Genomic DNA, 14,829 nt, shown 5'->3' on the forward strand with positions numbered 1-14,829 from the left:
CTTGAAGAAAAAAGAATTTAATGATTTTACAGAGTTAAAAGATAGAAGGTTAATCAGAGAAAAAATCTAAATATTTTAAAATAACTAATAAGAAGGTGTTCCTAATATTTAAAGAACCTTATATGCAACTTTTTGAGATCCCAATTAGTATTCATCTCTTAGCACCTTTCAAAACTTTTAGAAAATTTCAAAAACCACTTCAGTTACCTAAACTTCACACGGTTCCCAGAGTGGTTGGCTATATCACGCAGAGTTCTGAACTCCCTCATTGCATTATGAACTGGTCGAACGTGCGTCTGTCAAGCTGCGAGTCCTGGCCAAGGACATGGCCCCCCGACTCCCAGAAGCCCAGCCTTCAGCCTCGCCTGTCCGCACTCCTGACTGCTCTCGGCCAACTCAGACTGCCTCTCCCTATCCTCCTCCTGGCCATTTAGTCCCTGCGACACGTCAATGCTTTCATCATTTAATTAACTGCCTTCGTGTGGCTAAATGGCCAGGTGGCAACTGGATGGCAAGGATGCGTCCTGCGTCCACATCTCACGTTTCAATTCGCAAGGAGCCAGGAGAACGAGCCAATCCTTGGTGGCCCACTTTGCATGCCACGTTTGATTGATCGCCCATCGGGGTGCGAGAGCTAAACGGGAAATTCGACTGTCACTTTCCCTTGGCCAGTGGGAAATGGTGAGCCAGTCAGCGCAGACAGGACCAAATGATGTTAATGCAATGAGTAGTCGAAGAAAACTATTGACAGCTCCAAGCGATGGAAATTGTCACCTGGAAAATTAGTTTTTTGACAGGGCCATAAAAGACTATTCCCTTTCAGTAATTTTAGTAATTTAATAGAAGTCAAATGAGAGACTTAAGTAAATTAAAACTAGAAACAGGATATTTCTTATACGAATGAAACTATTACCATTATTTCAATACTTTTACCTGCACTCGTGTTTATCCACTCACTTATTACTTTTGCATCCAGATTATTTGTAAACTGAAACCGAAAAAGAAAAGCAAAGAGAACAAAGTCTTTCGCATTAAGAGATAAACTTGCGTGTGAATAATTTATGGTCTCCAAACAAGCCAAACCAACAAAAGGGAAAAGTTACTCCAACTGTATCTGTATCTGTGTACTCGTGCAGATTGAAAAGAAATCCAAAAGCGATATTTGCGTTGATTTATGCTTTTATTTTCTGCATTATATTCGAGTTTATATTTAAAACATTAGACAACGTCAGCGGCGACACAAAAGAGATAAAAACCGAGCGCTGAGGACTGCAAAAATAAAACTGCAGCTGCAGCAACAAAAACTCCAAACAAATGTAGGTGGAACGTCGAGCTGAAAAGCGGGCATACAAATATATATATATATATATCTGTATTCTATACAGATAAAGCGGCGGGCGAAAGGGCAGACAGACAAATAAAGCGGAAATGTTAACAGCAACGAATGGCGCCGGCGACAGGAGTAACGGGAAAGCAGAAAGAAGGGGAAATTCCAGGGGGTCTAGGGGATCTAGGGGATGTAGGGGGTCAGGGGCTGACTTTTCCTCCTACCGAATTTTCATTTTGTACACGATTTCCGCTTAAGCACATGGGACAAGCTATCCCAGCTCGATTTCCCCCAGACATGTGCGTATAATTTATGTTGCAATTTATATATGTAGTTCTCGTTTTCCGTTTTTTTTTTCGGGGAACTCCAATTGACTGTCAGTCGAGCGGTGAAATATTCAGTGGAAAAGACAGGTGAAGAGGCAGGTGAGAAGTTGCTGCAACGTTCTGTTGACATCAATACCTTGGAGAGGTGGAAAGAGCAACTGCACAGGTAAAAATGGGTTTTTTATTATATTTCTTATTATTGGGATACGAACTTTGCAATGCTCCATTCTGTGAAAGTATGTCAATATATTAATTGTATATAATTTTAATAAATTCATTTAAATTCACACTTTTATTATGAAATTATTATAATTATTATAATATTTTATTATACTTATTTCTTTGTGTATCGCATGCAGCAGTTAAAGCATTTTTCAAGTCCTTCCTTGAGCAGAAAAGATCAGGGAAAAAAAGGCAAACAAGACAATAAAGGGACCTGAATGAAAGCGGAAAATGCCAGTCAAGAGGGGTCCACAGAACAGAACAGAACACATTCCTTTGCAAATGTCAAGTAAATAGTTGTTTGCTCGACAATTGGCAACAGGCTGCCTAAGAACACGAACTCCTTCAGCACAATTCCCCCTTGGAGCTTTGTCTTTGTTCCTGTTCTTGGGCCTTAAGCCCGTTAAGGAAACTTTAAACATTAGTTGAGAAATAAGTGAGCAGATTCTGTAAGGGACAAGAGACAACTCGTTAGGCGCGCATTAAACGGGTATTACGTATTTAGGGAACTTAAATGGCAGTGGAAATAAAGTATTTAAGATAAGGTTTTCTATGGCTTTGTTTTACTTTAAACAATTTTATTTGGGTTAGAAGGTTCTGGCGTTTCTTTTTAACAATAAATAAATGATAAAATCTTTATTTACTAAATATTTATAAAATTTAACTGACTTTACAATACTTGACACCTTTTCATTTTCCCGTTTCAGCTACTTTTTCGTTTCATGAAAGGCAGTCAAATGTATTTTTAAAGAGGAGATTTTCCACCCATTTTTTTGCGTTAAGCATGGCTATTTTTATACCTTTATCATGTTATATATATCTCTGATAAATTGTCTGCTGGCTGCCATCTCCAACCCGTCCACTCAGCTTTAATTTGCCTGTCATTTCGCATTGCCTGCGAGGGCTAAGCTGACATTTGGCCCCGTCAACTGCCACTCCCGCCGCCTTTCTCCCACTTTTTTTCAGCCAAGCTGCGCACATTTTGTGAAATGTAAGCGAAAAAAGGGGAAAAACTTGCACAGGTCGCAAACCGGGGGCAAGAGAAAAAAAATGCCATGGAAAGAGGCTGGAATGAAACTAATTACGTGGACGACTTTACACGGAGATAAGACTTAAATCACCAAAATGAAATGAAATTTCCTTCAGAAAAAAGGGGGAAAATTTTGCCTCAAAACGTGCACAACGTCATTAGGCAAAAGGCTACAAAACAAAGTGTGAAAGCCAAGAACGCGACCACGAAGCGGGTTAATTACGCACAACAAACAATAAATTACTTGGTCCACGGAAATGCAAAAAAAAGGGTTGGAAAAAAAAAGATGAAATAAAGTGGGAGAAAATAAGAAAGAAATTAGTAAAAAGAGACCCTAATCAGCTTAGTGGGTTTTCTTTTTACCCCGAAAAGATGATTAAATTTCTGTGTCGAAATCAAAGGAACATTGCGTATACGCCATGTGTTCGCTAGAATTCCTGACCATACCCTAGTTTGATGTCCTTCGTTTCTCTCCTTCTCTGCTGCCACTTCTCTAAGCTCATTCTTCCTTTTTCTCTTTTTCCACTTAATTTCTTTGACTCTATCACTTTATCCGCTGGCTTTGTTTTTGCGAGCTCACACAAAAACAAAATATACTGAGGAAACCAACAAAAAAGAGGCGAAGGAATTTTTTAATTATAAAATGTGTTTATCCGGAATTAATTGTTTTCTGTTGTTGTTGCACTTTTCATTTTAGCAGCTGTCCCGAAAAAGTAATCCAACAAAAATAAAGTCTTTTTATCTCTGCATTTTTCTTTCACATTTCTCTTTGTTAAATTACTCGCATATAAAGCTTTGACTTTTTGTCGTGTTTAAAAGAGAGCAAAAATAAATGTATTCACCAAGGATTATTAACCTTTTTTAGAAGCATTTGACGGAGTATTTTCTTTGGAATTTAAAATGATTTCGAGGCCATACATTTTAAATAAAGATTTTGCAGAATTGTGACTTTTTCAATAATTCTGGAACAAACAAACTTAAACACATGATTTTTACAACAACTATAATAACAAGAAATCGTTCATATAAACCTGGAATTTGGCTTCAAATAGTAAAACCGACTCTGCCTTATTTCTACATTTGTTTTTTACAATAAGTTCCGGTATCTGTTTTCCTTACTCGTTGCAGTCTGAAGCAAAATGGCGCACAACTCAACATTGATCCGTAAGGCGAAAACAACCCGATTAGAGAACCCGTCGATAGCCCAGACTTATCGACAGCAGGTCGACGAGTACGGACCGTCGAAAGATAAGATTTCCAAAGTGAGTAACAATCGACGCACCAAGACATCCAAACAGCAGATGCCGGAACCACCAAAAGATATTATCCACAATATGAGCAGGATGAGTAATCCGTTTGATATGGCCCAGTCTTCCAAAAATGCGATCAGAGTTGCCGGAGGTGGCGGTGCAGCAGTGACTTCAAAATACCAAAGCCGTGTTACTCTAAACAGCCAACCATCCAAAACTGTTCGACCCTCGGTGACTACAGCTAGCTTTCAAAAACTGACACCCAAGGAGATAAAGGAGCTCAAGGAAACCAAAGAATTCAAAGTTTTTAAGGAACCCAAAGAAATCCGATGTTTTAAGGAACCCAAGGAGCTTAAAGAACTTAGGGAACACAAAGAGCAGAAGGAGCCCAGGGAACTGAAGGAACCTAAAGAACCCAAAGAAACCAAGGATCCCAAGGTTAAGGGTGCCGATAAATCACCCCATCTCAGTCATCGTTCCACCCGTCATAACACCAATCGCACCAAGAACTATTTCGATAAATACCTTAAGTTCGCCTTCGATCTAAGTACTCCCGAGGGAGTTAAGAAGCTGGAGGACCATTTCTTTCCCAACCAAATCCCAAATGCTACTGGCAGCTTGAACCCTAAGCAAGAGGAATAATTAAATCACGATTTTGATCACTTTAAAGGCGAATTATGTTGTGCCCAAATTTTCAAGTTTTTTACAAAATGATTTTTAAATTGCAGCGAACCTTTCTTCTGAAATCAAATTGGAAAATTGTCAAATGCAAATGTTATACAAGTTAATAAATCGAAATCTTATGATTTTCTTGTTAATTATGTTAATTAAAGTAGAGTTTCGTGAATTTATTAAAAATATTATTAAAATTTAAATTATAAAACTATGTAAAAGAGCTAGAACTCTTACTAAAGGGATTTAAGCCCCAGAGTCTAATGAGCGTTAATAACACTTTAGTAAGTGTTTGCCAAAAAATAACATAAACAAGAGAACGCTATAGTCGGGTTGGTGTCTCGACTATCTAATACCCGTCACTCAGCTAAAGGGAGTGCGAACTCGGGTTGGTGTCCCGACTTATAATCGTAACTCAGCTAAAGGGAGTGCGAGGGAGATAGATATATAAATTTTGATTGCGTATAACTTTTTAATGAATGGTCCGATTTGAAAAATGTCTTCTACATTTCGAAAGGTATAAATATACACAACAAAATTGCATTTATACTTCTCGGAAATCTTTAAAGATGTGGGCGCAGGACTTATTTTAAAATCGTTAGTGGGCGATAGTGGGCGTTAGAGGGGGCGTGGCGCTCGCCTAAAAGAAACTTGCGCTGCGTAGGAAGTCAAAGAATATGTGTGGGAAATCTCAACCTTCTAGCTTTTGTAGTTTCTGAGATCTCAGCGTTCATACAGACGGACAGACGGACAGACGGACAGACAGACAGACAGACAGACAGACAGACGGACAGACGGACATGGCTAGATCGACTCGGCTAGTGACCCTGATCAAGAATATATATACTTTATGGGGTCGGAAACGCTTCCTTCTAGCTGTTACATACTTTTGCACGAATCTAGTATACCTTTTACTCTACGAGTAACGGGTATAAAAACTGCTGCACAAAGGGTCCATTTAAATAGTGGGTAATGTTTCTGCAGGGCTTAAATAAAATTTATTGTGTGGTCCAAATGACTCACTCTCTCTTTCGTTTTTCCCTATGCAAATGTATTATGCTTTGTTCAACATAAATTCACGCACACAACCATGTGCGCACCCACACTATAACACGCTTACCAACACACACACACACGAGCCACTCATTCAGCAGAGCAACAAAAGCTGCGCATTGGGCATTGTAAATCATAATCAAAACAATAGAACAAATGAAGCTAATGTGCCGCATGCAAAACAACAATCGGATGAATGAGTGGCAGAGAGAAAGAGAGGGAGAAGGACTGGGAGGAAGCAGGATATATGATCCTGGTCGTGACAAACCATTAAAGCTGGAAAATTAAATTGCAGAATATCTGCTAAAGCGTTTATCCTCCAAAGGGAGGTTAAGTTTATTGGAAAAAGGAATTTCGTATACAATTTTTATAATGCAATAAAAAAAATTAATTTAAATACAGATTTTTTATATTTATATTTTAAGCAGAAATTACATTTTTAGGAACTACCAATAAAAGCTATAATATGAAAGTAAACCTAACTATATCAAATTAAAATATTAAAACGGTTGTAAAAATATATTATTATAATTCTATTTTAAATCCTATGCTTCCATAAAAAATATTATTTAATAACAATAAAGATTTATAAAAATCTAGGGGTTTATTTTTAAGGTAAGTTTATTTAGGGTATCCAACTATCCCAATTTATAGCACACTTTTCTGGGCGAGAATTGTCAATGTCTGCTGACCGATGCATTGTGATTTACTGCCTGTGCGCATGTTTATTTTATTTAATTAATATTTCTCATTCAAGAAAAAATAATAATAAAATCGTTCACAACAATGGCGCGTAATTAGTGGGAATTGATTTATGCGACTGCCGGCGCATTGATATTACCGATCGGAACGTATAGAATAACGTGCTTAATGAAATGCAAATAGTGCACAAATGGAACCTGATTGAAATTCGCGATATTTAAAAATGATTACCTGCAACGCTGTGTGTAGCTGGTTGACATCGGGTCAGATCTACTTTTTCAAGCATTTGGTCCCCTTCAACCAGCTGTAGCCAGTGGTTGATGACAACGAAACACTAGTGAACTGTGATAGATGGCAAACATAAATTAATATTATTATAAAAATTCAAACAATTGATAAATTGACACAGAACATAAAATTCACTAGAAATATAAAGGCAATTAATCTGTAAAAATGTGGAAAATAACTAAGATAAATATTCAATTTAATCCAGAGATGTAAATAAAGCCAGCTGCAAATCCGATGAATTTATGGGAATTATGCGGAATATTTTTTATCCTTTCTATGCGCTTCATTTTTAGATTCTTGATTGTTATTTGCCAACATTTCGCTGCATTCCAATGAAGTTCAACTATGCAAACAATCTCGGCCAGCAGCAAAAGCATAAAAGGAAAAAAAGATGAAACAAAAGATTTATTAAGAAAAAAAATGTAATATTATTACATATTGAAGTAATTTAATAATAAAAAAAAAAAAAAATAAAATTAAAAACAACTATTATTGTAATTAAATAAAATTTATTACTAGTTTAATAAAAATCTTTAAACCTATTCCTAACAATATAAGCCCATCATTGACTTATTGTTAACGGAAAGCACAATAAGCTGGATAAGAATGTCAGGTTAAGTCACAAAAGATAATAGTCCATTCAAGAGATTATCAAAAGCAGATCGGATTTCTCAAAATGCACTTGGCAGCTTCACCCAACCTAGAGACCAAATGCAGCAAATTTTGCTGTGCAGACAATTTGATGTATTTCGGAAAGCCAAATAACTCATTTTCATGTTGAATGCATTACGGCTAAGAGCATTAAGTATTTACCGATTAAATATTCGCACAGATGCACACAGTCGGTGGATGTATTATATGCAAATATTTGATGAAATTCTGGCAATGGCAAATACATGAGCTGCGCTCAAGAAAATCAAACATTTTCCATTATTCAATGGCATTTCACTTGATCCGCAATTCTTATCCATTGCTTCGATTTGGGTAAAGCTCTATGAGCGCGGGTTATCAAACAAAATGAATTTAATTAATTTTATAGCCATGTGGAGTGGGCCAAAATGGCCACTCAATTAGTTAACAAGCTGCGTTGGCATTTGCACTCTAATCAACTCGACTGCTTCGTCCACAATCTATTCAGAAAATTTGGCAAATCAAGTGATATGTAAATAGCCCCCGCTGCTGAAACAAACTGCAATTAATAAAATATCTGAAGAGTGGACTAGGAATGTGCTAAATTAAATAAACTGACCACTCGGGCATTTAATTTATGGCATCAACTAAGTGAAAAGTTTTAATTGGGCACTGGAAGTGGATAAATTAGCAAATGTTTTACCTTATTTAATATTTGGCAAAAAAAATGTGCTTCTAAAAAACTGTTATAAATTTAAAGGATATTTTTTAAAATAAGATAAAAAAGACCTCTAAAAAGAAAACGCTTTGCTGGCCAAACTTGATCAAAGACAACTTTGGCTCGGCACGTCCATAAATTATTCAATTATGCGCAGCCCGCAACGAAACGAATCGAATCGAAACCAATCGAATCGAGCTGAACTCAACTCAACTGAATTGAAAGTTCAAATTGCATTGAATTTCAAAATGGTCAGCGTTTAATGAAGGCCCAGCGAAATGGAGCAGAAGTGAAAAATAAAATAAAAGAGCCAAACACCCTCGGACTTTTTTTCTGGCCACGAGAAATTCAATTTAATGTAGATTTACATGCAGTCGTCGAGGTCGAAGCCGTTTTTCTTTATTTTTCAATCGGAACGCTTGACAAATCACCGAGGGGTGGCTGAAGTGGGTGGTTATGGGGTGGTAGGGGATGGACGTTTCCCGCGGCTGTGTCATGAATGAAATCGACATAAAACCAACGTGACCAACGTCATTAATTATCGCCGGCAACGCCGTGCACTGCTAATTACGACATGGCCAGCTCGCTGAATTCCAGCCTCATTCCTCATCAGGATCTGAACTCCAGTTGCCGGTCATTCGGGACAAGGGGGACTAACCGGAATCGTTGGCAACATAATGGCGCACACTTTGCATTTTGGCCTCGAATAAAAAGTGTGTGCGGCCTGCCGCAAATTTATATGATGGCCAAATTGTGCCACTCTTGTTGGTCACGGAAAAAAAAATATGAACTTTAATCCTGAGAGTAGTAATACCTACTAGCTATTGGCATTGCTGGGTCTTAAATTATATACAAAATACAACGTTCATTTACATCAATAAATCTTTAAAAATATGGGCTAGAATCTGCTTTTCAACCTAAATCTTTCATTCATTTTGTAAGGTTTTTTGTTTGAAATAGCCAATCTTTAGATTGTCAAAATGTATTATTAAAGTGCAACCCAGTCAAAATGACCGAATGTCCAAAAAAAATATATTCATTATCTGCCCGACAACCAAGCACAACAAATCCATCATAAATAAACCCATATTTGTAAGGGCCAAACTCGATGCTAACGGCATTTTCCCCCAATTCATTTGACATTGCATTGTGTACCATTTTCTGTAGGAAAATCCTAAGCGAACTGGCGACCAAGTGAATTTTGACGAAGTTCTGAGGAATCCAATGAAGCGTCAAGGATAATGGAAGGACCTCGAGCGGCAAGATGAAGAGCTGCTGACCGCACCATTCATTTTGTCATTTTGCAAACAAGTCGCTGTAAAAGATAAGTCGCGCCAAGTACGAAACTTAAGCCACTGAAGCGTAAGATACACACAACAGCAACAGGACGAGGACGCCAAGGAGTAGCGGCGGTGGAGGAGTAAGAGGATTTCCAACAGGAAGGAATAAAGGAGCAGCAGCAAGAAGTACCAGTAAGGACTCAAAGGAGCATTTTTCCAATTGCAGGATATTCGACAGCACTCAATAACAAAAATCACACTAATTTGCGAAAAATATAAAAAAATATTAGTTACATTGAATTAATTATAATTAAATTAAATGTTGTCTTTGACTTTTAAACATTTTGTTATGGCTTTTAAAACGATTTAAACTAAAATATTAAAAGTACATTTCAGAACAAAAGTATTTAATAAAATTTAATTGTAGCGCTAAAATTGAAAAATAGATTCCATTGAAAAATCTAAAAATTGTCGAACACTACAAAAACTGCCAGAGGAATTTGGACTACATTGCATTTGGGGCTGGCACCTCCATATCGACATTCAATGAGGCCAAGCGACCGCAGCACTGACTCAAAGGACGAAGGACAAGGGCCGATCCCGAGTTGTTTCGCTGCAAAATTTCGTAGAAGATGAATGGTGGGTGTTGCGAAGCAGAAGAAAGATGGGGGAATGGTTCCTGTGGTGGATTATTTTCGGGTGCGGATGGTTCTGCGGTTATGTCAATATGACGACAATAGGATTTGCCACGATAAGCTTCTCTGTGGTCCTTGATTTCCTAGAACCAGTGGGAAAACGGGGATTTTCCAGATGCTCTGACGTCTGAAGAGTTCGCTGATAAATGAAATTCGCAAAATAAATGCATTGAAGTGGGCTTTACGCACACCCATTTCTCCCTTTCGCCGGCTGTTTATTTTCCTCTTTGCCGACTGTCGACTGCCGACGTCAGCAGTTCATAAATATGTTGCCTTATTTTGCCGAGTATTATTTCATGCCCACTTGTCAAAGCAAAGTGGAACACAATCCAAACTAAAGCGTATTGTGGCCGATTGTTTAAGGGTAAAGAGGCAAATATTCAAGCTAAACGAACTCTATTTTGAGAAAATATATTATTATAAGCTTGCATGTATTTCTTTGTGTGCTTTAATGGCAATAATAGTTAAATGCAGATTATGTGAATATGGTTAATATTTTAAGAGGGGTAATTTACCACCTCTTTCCATTTACTGATAAATTTCACTGCCATTATGGTTAACCAAATTATTTAACTTAAAGAAAGTCCATTCTCATTAACCAAGTATATTATTATTAATTAAAATTCGCATGCAGTTCTTAAAAAAAACACTGCTCAGCATTACTAAAAGTCAAATAAATTTTAAAAATAAAAAAGAAAATATAATCTTTATTTAATATTATATGAAATTAGTGTTTTTAAGTGCACTATTTCCATGAGACATATATTGTTCGTAAATTAATTGAAAAATTATTTTAAAACAGTTTTAATTTGTATCCAAGATTTTTGTGACAGCCTAACCTAATCCAATTCAAATGTGTAATCAACCTCGACTTGCTATAAAGTCGACACTCGTTTATAGTTATGGATCACACCTGTCTGTCGGGGCCATTAAAATTGATGCCCGTGGTGAACGCTCTCAGCCATACAATTATCATTGTTTTGTCACTTGCAACATTCGCATTCACATTAATTAAAGTGCCACATGAAATATTTCCCATTTAATGGTGAGTATTTTAAATAATTTTAAATGAACCGAGGACGGTCGTTCCAGAGTGCCATTAAAGATATAATAAGTGGATGTAAGTTATGGCTACAGTTTTTTAAACCGCAAAAAACGCGTGAAAAAATAATAAAGGGATTTTTTGCATTTAAAGGTATGCGAGTTGATTTTGAGGCGGATCCCTTTATTTATTTTATTTTTGTGCGGCCAACTCTGGGGCAAATAACTCATGCAAAGGACTTTGAGGCTGAAATCTCAGCAGGTTGATGACGGAGGATATGCGGGGGCCTCCTAATATGGCCATATATCTTCTGCTGACATAACTTTTTATGCCCAAAAAGGACTAAAAGGACTGAGCGTGAGATGAGTGCCAGTCCCTGTCGCTGTCGTCGTCCTTGCGGGGGGCGACCTGTAAAAAGGGGCGCCGGAAATACGCTTCACGTTTTACTGAATTTGAAAATTTGAAAATTATTCATGAGCATGTGGAAATTAAATTCAGGTCCACACAAAAGAGATTTATTTGCCCGTCTAGAGCCCTCCCTTTCGCACAGCTTGTCTACTCGTCTCATTCGCTCTATGAAATGAAACGAAATGAAAAGGCAGCAGGACAGGGCCAAGCGGCTATTTATTTGCCTGGAGCGCCTCCATCTTGAGCTCAAGCTCCCTTTTCATCTCCATCTATTGCCTTCAATTTTTTTTTTCCTGTCTTTTAGTAGTTTTTACCTATACTCTTTATATGGGTAGCCGGGAATATTATTTTCTAAGCTATACCATACTATTATCCTGCAACGATTTTAATAATATATATTTTTATATCGCAAAAAAATATTTCATCTTAAAATGGAACTCTGTAAAATTTCAAAAATATATTTAACTAGCCCCATTCATTTTTTCGATAGCTATTTAATAATTATTAAATAATAGTGCTATTATTTTTATTATTATTATTATTGCTCAATATCTAAACTGAACTCTATCCCTTACAATAAATTCCTTTTGCAAGTGTATCCAGAAGCTTTGCCTCCCCCATTTTCCGCACTTTTTTCTGATGTCCGACTTATCGCAAGTTTTCCATTATAAAATTAGGTCAGCTGCAAAAATAACTCAACTCAACTATTTTACCAGTCACTCGTTTTTTATATATCTTTTCTGAGCTGCGGTCGCCGGACAAATATTTAGTTGGTGGGGAGTTGGCGTGGTTGGCGGGAGGACAGAATGGGCGGGTCCGGAAAATGGAAAAAATGCTAATTTGTCAGTTTTACGCTGACATTGGTCCGGATCCGAAAGCAGGGACTTGATTCAGTGCCCCAGGAAGAGGACATCCTCCCATGGCCAGGGCCATTTTGGTTCCAGCCCATCCCATCTCATACCATCCCATGCGATCCCATCTGATGTTGGTTTCGTTCGGTCTGTTGTCATAAAAATTGTTTCCATTACATTATGCTGATTTCGTGCATTTATTCAGGCCGACTGCCGCTTGCCTCTTGGATATCTGCTTTGTGGCAACTTAATTTCCATTTTTTTTTTGTGCTGTTTGTCCCGGTTTCTTTTTCCTCCTATTTTTCATTGCGATTTCCACTAGTGTGTATTTGACCAAAAAGCAATTTCTATTTTCTTCATATCGCACAGAAAAGTTGAATTTGTTGTGCTGCAGATAGCGAAGGCAGCAGAAAAAAGCATTGGTCAAACAATATAACAACTTTTTTTTAAGCTTTTCATATTTTTCGATTGCCCTGGACAAAGAGGGGAAGAAAAATTGTAGTTTATCCTGGACTTCGATAATGGAGATGATGTTATAGGTATAGTTCGTTTGGCCAGCTAAGCAGTTGATTTGATTGGCGTGGCGAGTTTTTTTTGGGTCAAGCCACTATGTTTTTGAGATGGAAAAGTGGATACTCTGTATGAATCCCCCCCACACTCACAGAATGTGCAGCAAAAATGTTCTTCTGGATCCGCCACTAGATTAAACCAACCTATTCATTAGCTTTGTTCGTTGTTAAACTATTTAAACTACAATTGCCAATCCCCCATATCAACACTAGCAATTTGAACGTTTCCGCGTTGGCTCAGCATGCGATTAAAAGATTTTATCGAAGCATGTCCAAATGACTTTGCTCTCTCACCCATAAATCACCACACCTGAGTGAAAAGTGATAGGAACGGTGGTAATCTGAAAGCACTAGGTCAAAACTGGCTGCATTGTGTATAGTTAATTATTAATTATTCGTAACACAATTGTCGATGATATCATGTAAGCTGCAGGCTGCAAATTAGAATAGATTCCATGTTATTAGATGGACTGCAGTTTAGTCGACAGGTAGAGGGGTTGTATGAGAAAGACATTAATACCAAATAATTAATTTTATCCAAAGCATCCCGTCTGCCTACCAAATATGTATGTAAGCAATAGAGTATAGTATAAAATATTTAATCATTTTAAGGTGATCCCTATCTAAACATGTGAGGAAAGGATAAATATCCAATTATAATAGACTATATTGCCTTCCCGAAGTTTATAAAATCAATCGCAAGGTGTAGAATGTCAAACTTTATTACAAAATGTAAGCCAAAATATTTAAAAATTAATTTAAATATCTTTGCTAGCATTTCAACTTTATTTTAGAGACTTTGGGCCACTCCATTAAACCCTCACCTCAAAGGGAACAAAATAACCGAAGCGAATCGCATCGAACTCATCAAACCGCCAGTCAAATAACCAGTGACAAAAACAACAACAACAAGAACCACAGCAACAACGCGGCCAACTAACAAACCGAACAACGTGCGATATGCAACACAACCGACCAGCAACACCAAGAACCTTTGGGACAGCGAAAAACGGAGCTAAAAAAAAGCCAGAGGAGCTCGCAAAAAAAACTGTCACTTTACTCTGATTGCATCAATTGAAGCTCCACTGTGGCGCACGTCCATTCATCATCCGGTTGCTTCATCAACATGATGACATGACAGCGGCGGTTGAGACGACCCACCGATACTTGTACCTCTGCACCACCCACTGAACCGCCCACTGAACCACCCCTGAAAGACCACCCACTCCCTTCTATCGCCTTTACACCTCCCAGATCTACGCATGGCCAAACTAAACGAAGGTTCCCAACTAAAAAAAAGGAGGAAAATGAAGAAACAACAAGAAAACGCAGTCTACTTTAATCGTCATACTTTAAATACCCTTAAAAATATATAAAACAAATTGGCAATAGGATTTTTTTTAAATATTTTAGTTTTGAATTGGAAAATATGTGTTTAAGCGTGACAAAACTATAAATTACTCTTTCCGAATTTAGAAAGTGTTGACGAAATGCAGTACAATGCTATATTACCCCTTTTAAGGGTATAAAAAGGAAAATGAAGAAACAAAAATGAGTAAAGAGTGAAAAGTTTGCAACTTCATTTCGTGTTTTCGGGTGACAGGGACGGGTCTTTTGGTAGGGGCTCGGCACACAAAGAAAATAACGGATTCTTGCGCAAACAGAGGACTAAACGAATTTCGAAAATAGAATTACAACTTTTTCGCCCAGGACGAAGAAGAAGGCACTGGAAACAGGATGTCTAGAGCAAATTTGTCCGTTCGCTT

At 37.5% G+C, this 14,829-nt stretch overlaps 1 protein-coding gene and 1 long non-coding RNA gene across 2 annotated transcripts; both read left to right on the plus strand.

The window, feature by feature from the left end:
• Positions 1 to 3,941: 3,941 nt before the first annotated feature.
• LOC108055318 (small ribosomal subunit protein bS6) lies at positions 3,942 to 4,987 on the plus strand. The gene has a single exon (XM_044395101.2). It carries the CDS (start codon positions 4,045 to 4,047, stop codon positions 4,795 to 4,797), a length of 753 nt encoding a protein of 250 aa, XP_044251036.1. The 5' UTR covers positions 3,942 to 4,044; the 3' UTR covers positions 4,798 to 4,987.
• Positions 4,988 to 13,667: 8,680 nt separating this feature from the next.
• On the plus strand, positions 13,668 to 14,143 carry LOC138914810 (uncharacterized). Its single transcript, XR_011420622.1, has 2 exons — positions 13,668 to 13,795; positions 13,858 to 14,143. It is a non-coding gene; the product is annotated as an uncharacterized lncRNA (long non-coding RNA).
• Positions 14,144 to 14,829: the final 686 nt, after the last annotated feature.

Source organism: Drosophila takahashii, chromosome 2L, assembly GCF_030179915.1.
Source record: "Drosophila takahashii strain IR98-3 E-12201 chromosome 2L, DtakHiC1v2, whole genome shotgun sequence".
In the NCBI taxonomy this organism is placed as follows: domain Eukaryota; kingdom Metazoa; phylum Arthropoda; class Insecta; order Diptera; family Drosophilidae; genus Drosophila; species Drosophila takahashii.

Excerpts from the sequence above, each read along its gene's own strand:
- LOC108055318 (XM_044395101.2), top strand. The coding sequence starts at position 4,045 with ATGGCGCACAACTCAACATTGATCCGTAAGGCGAAAACAACCCGATTA.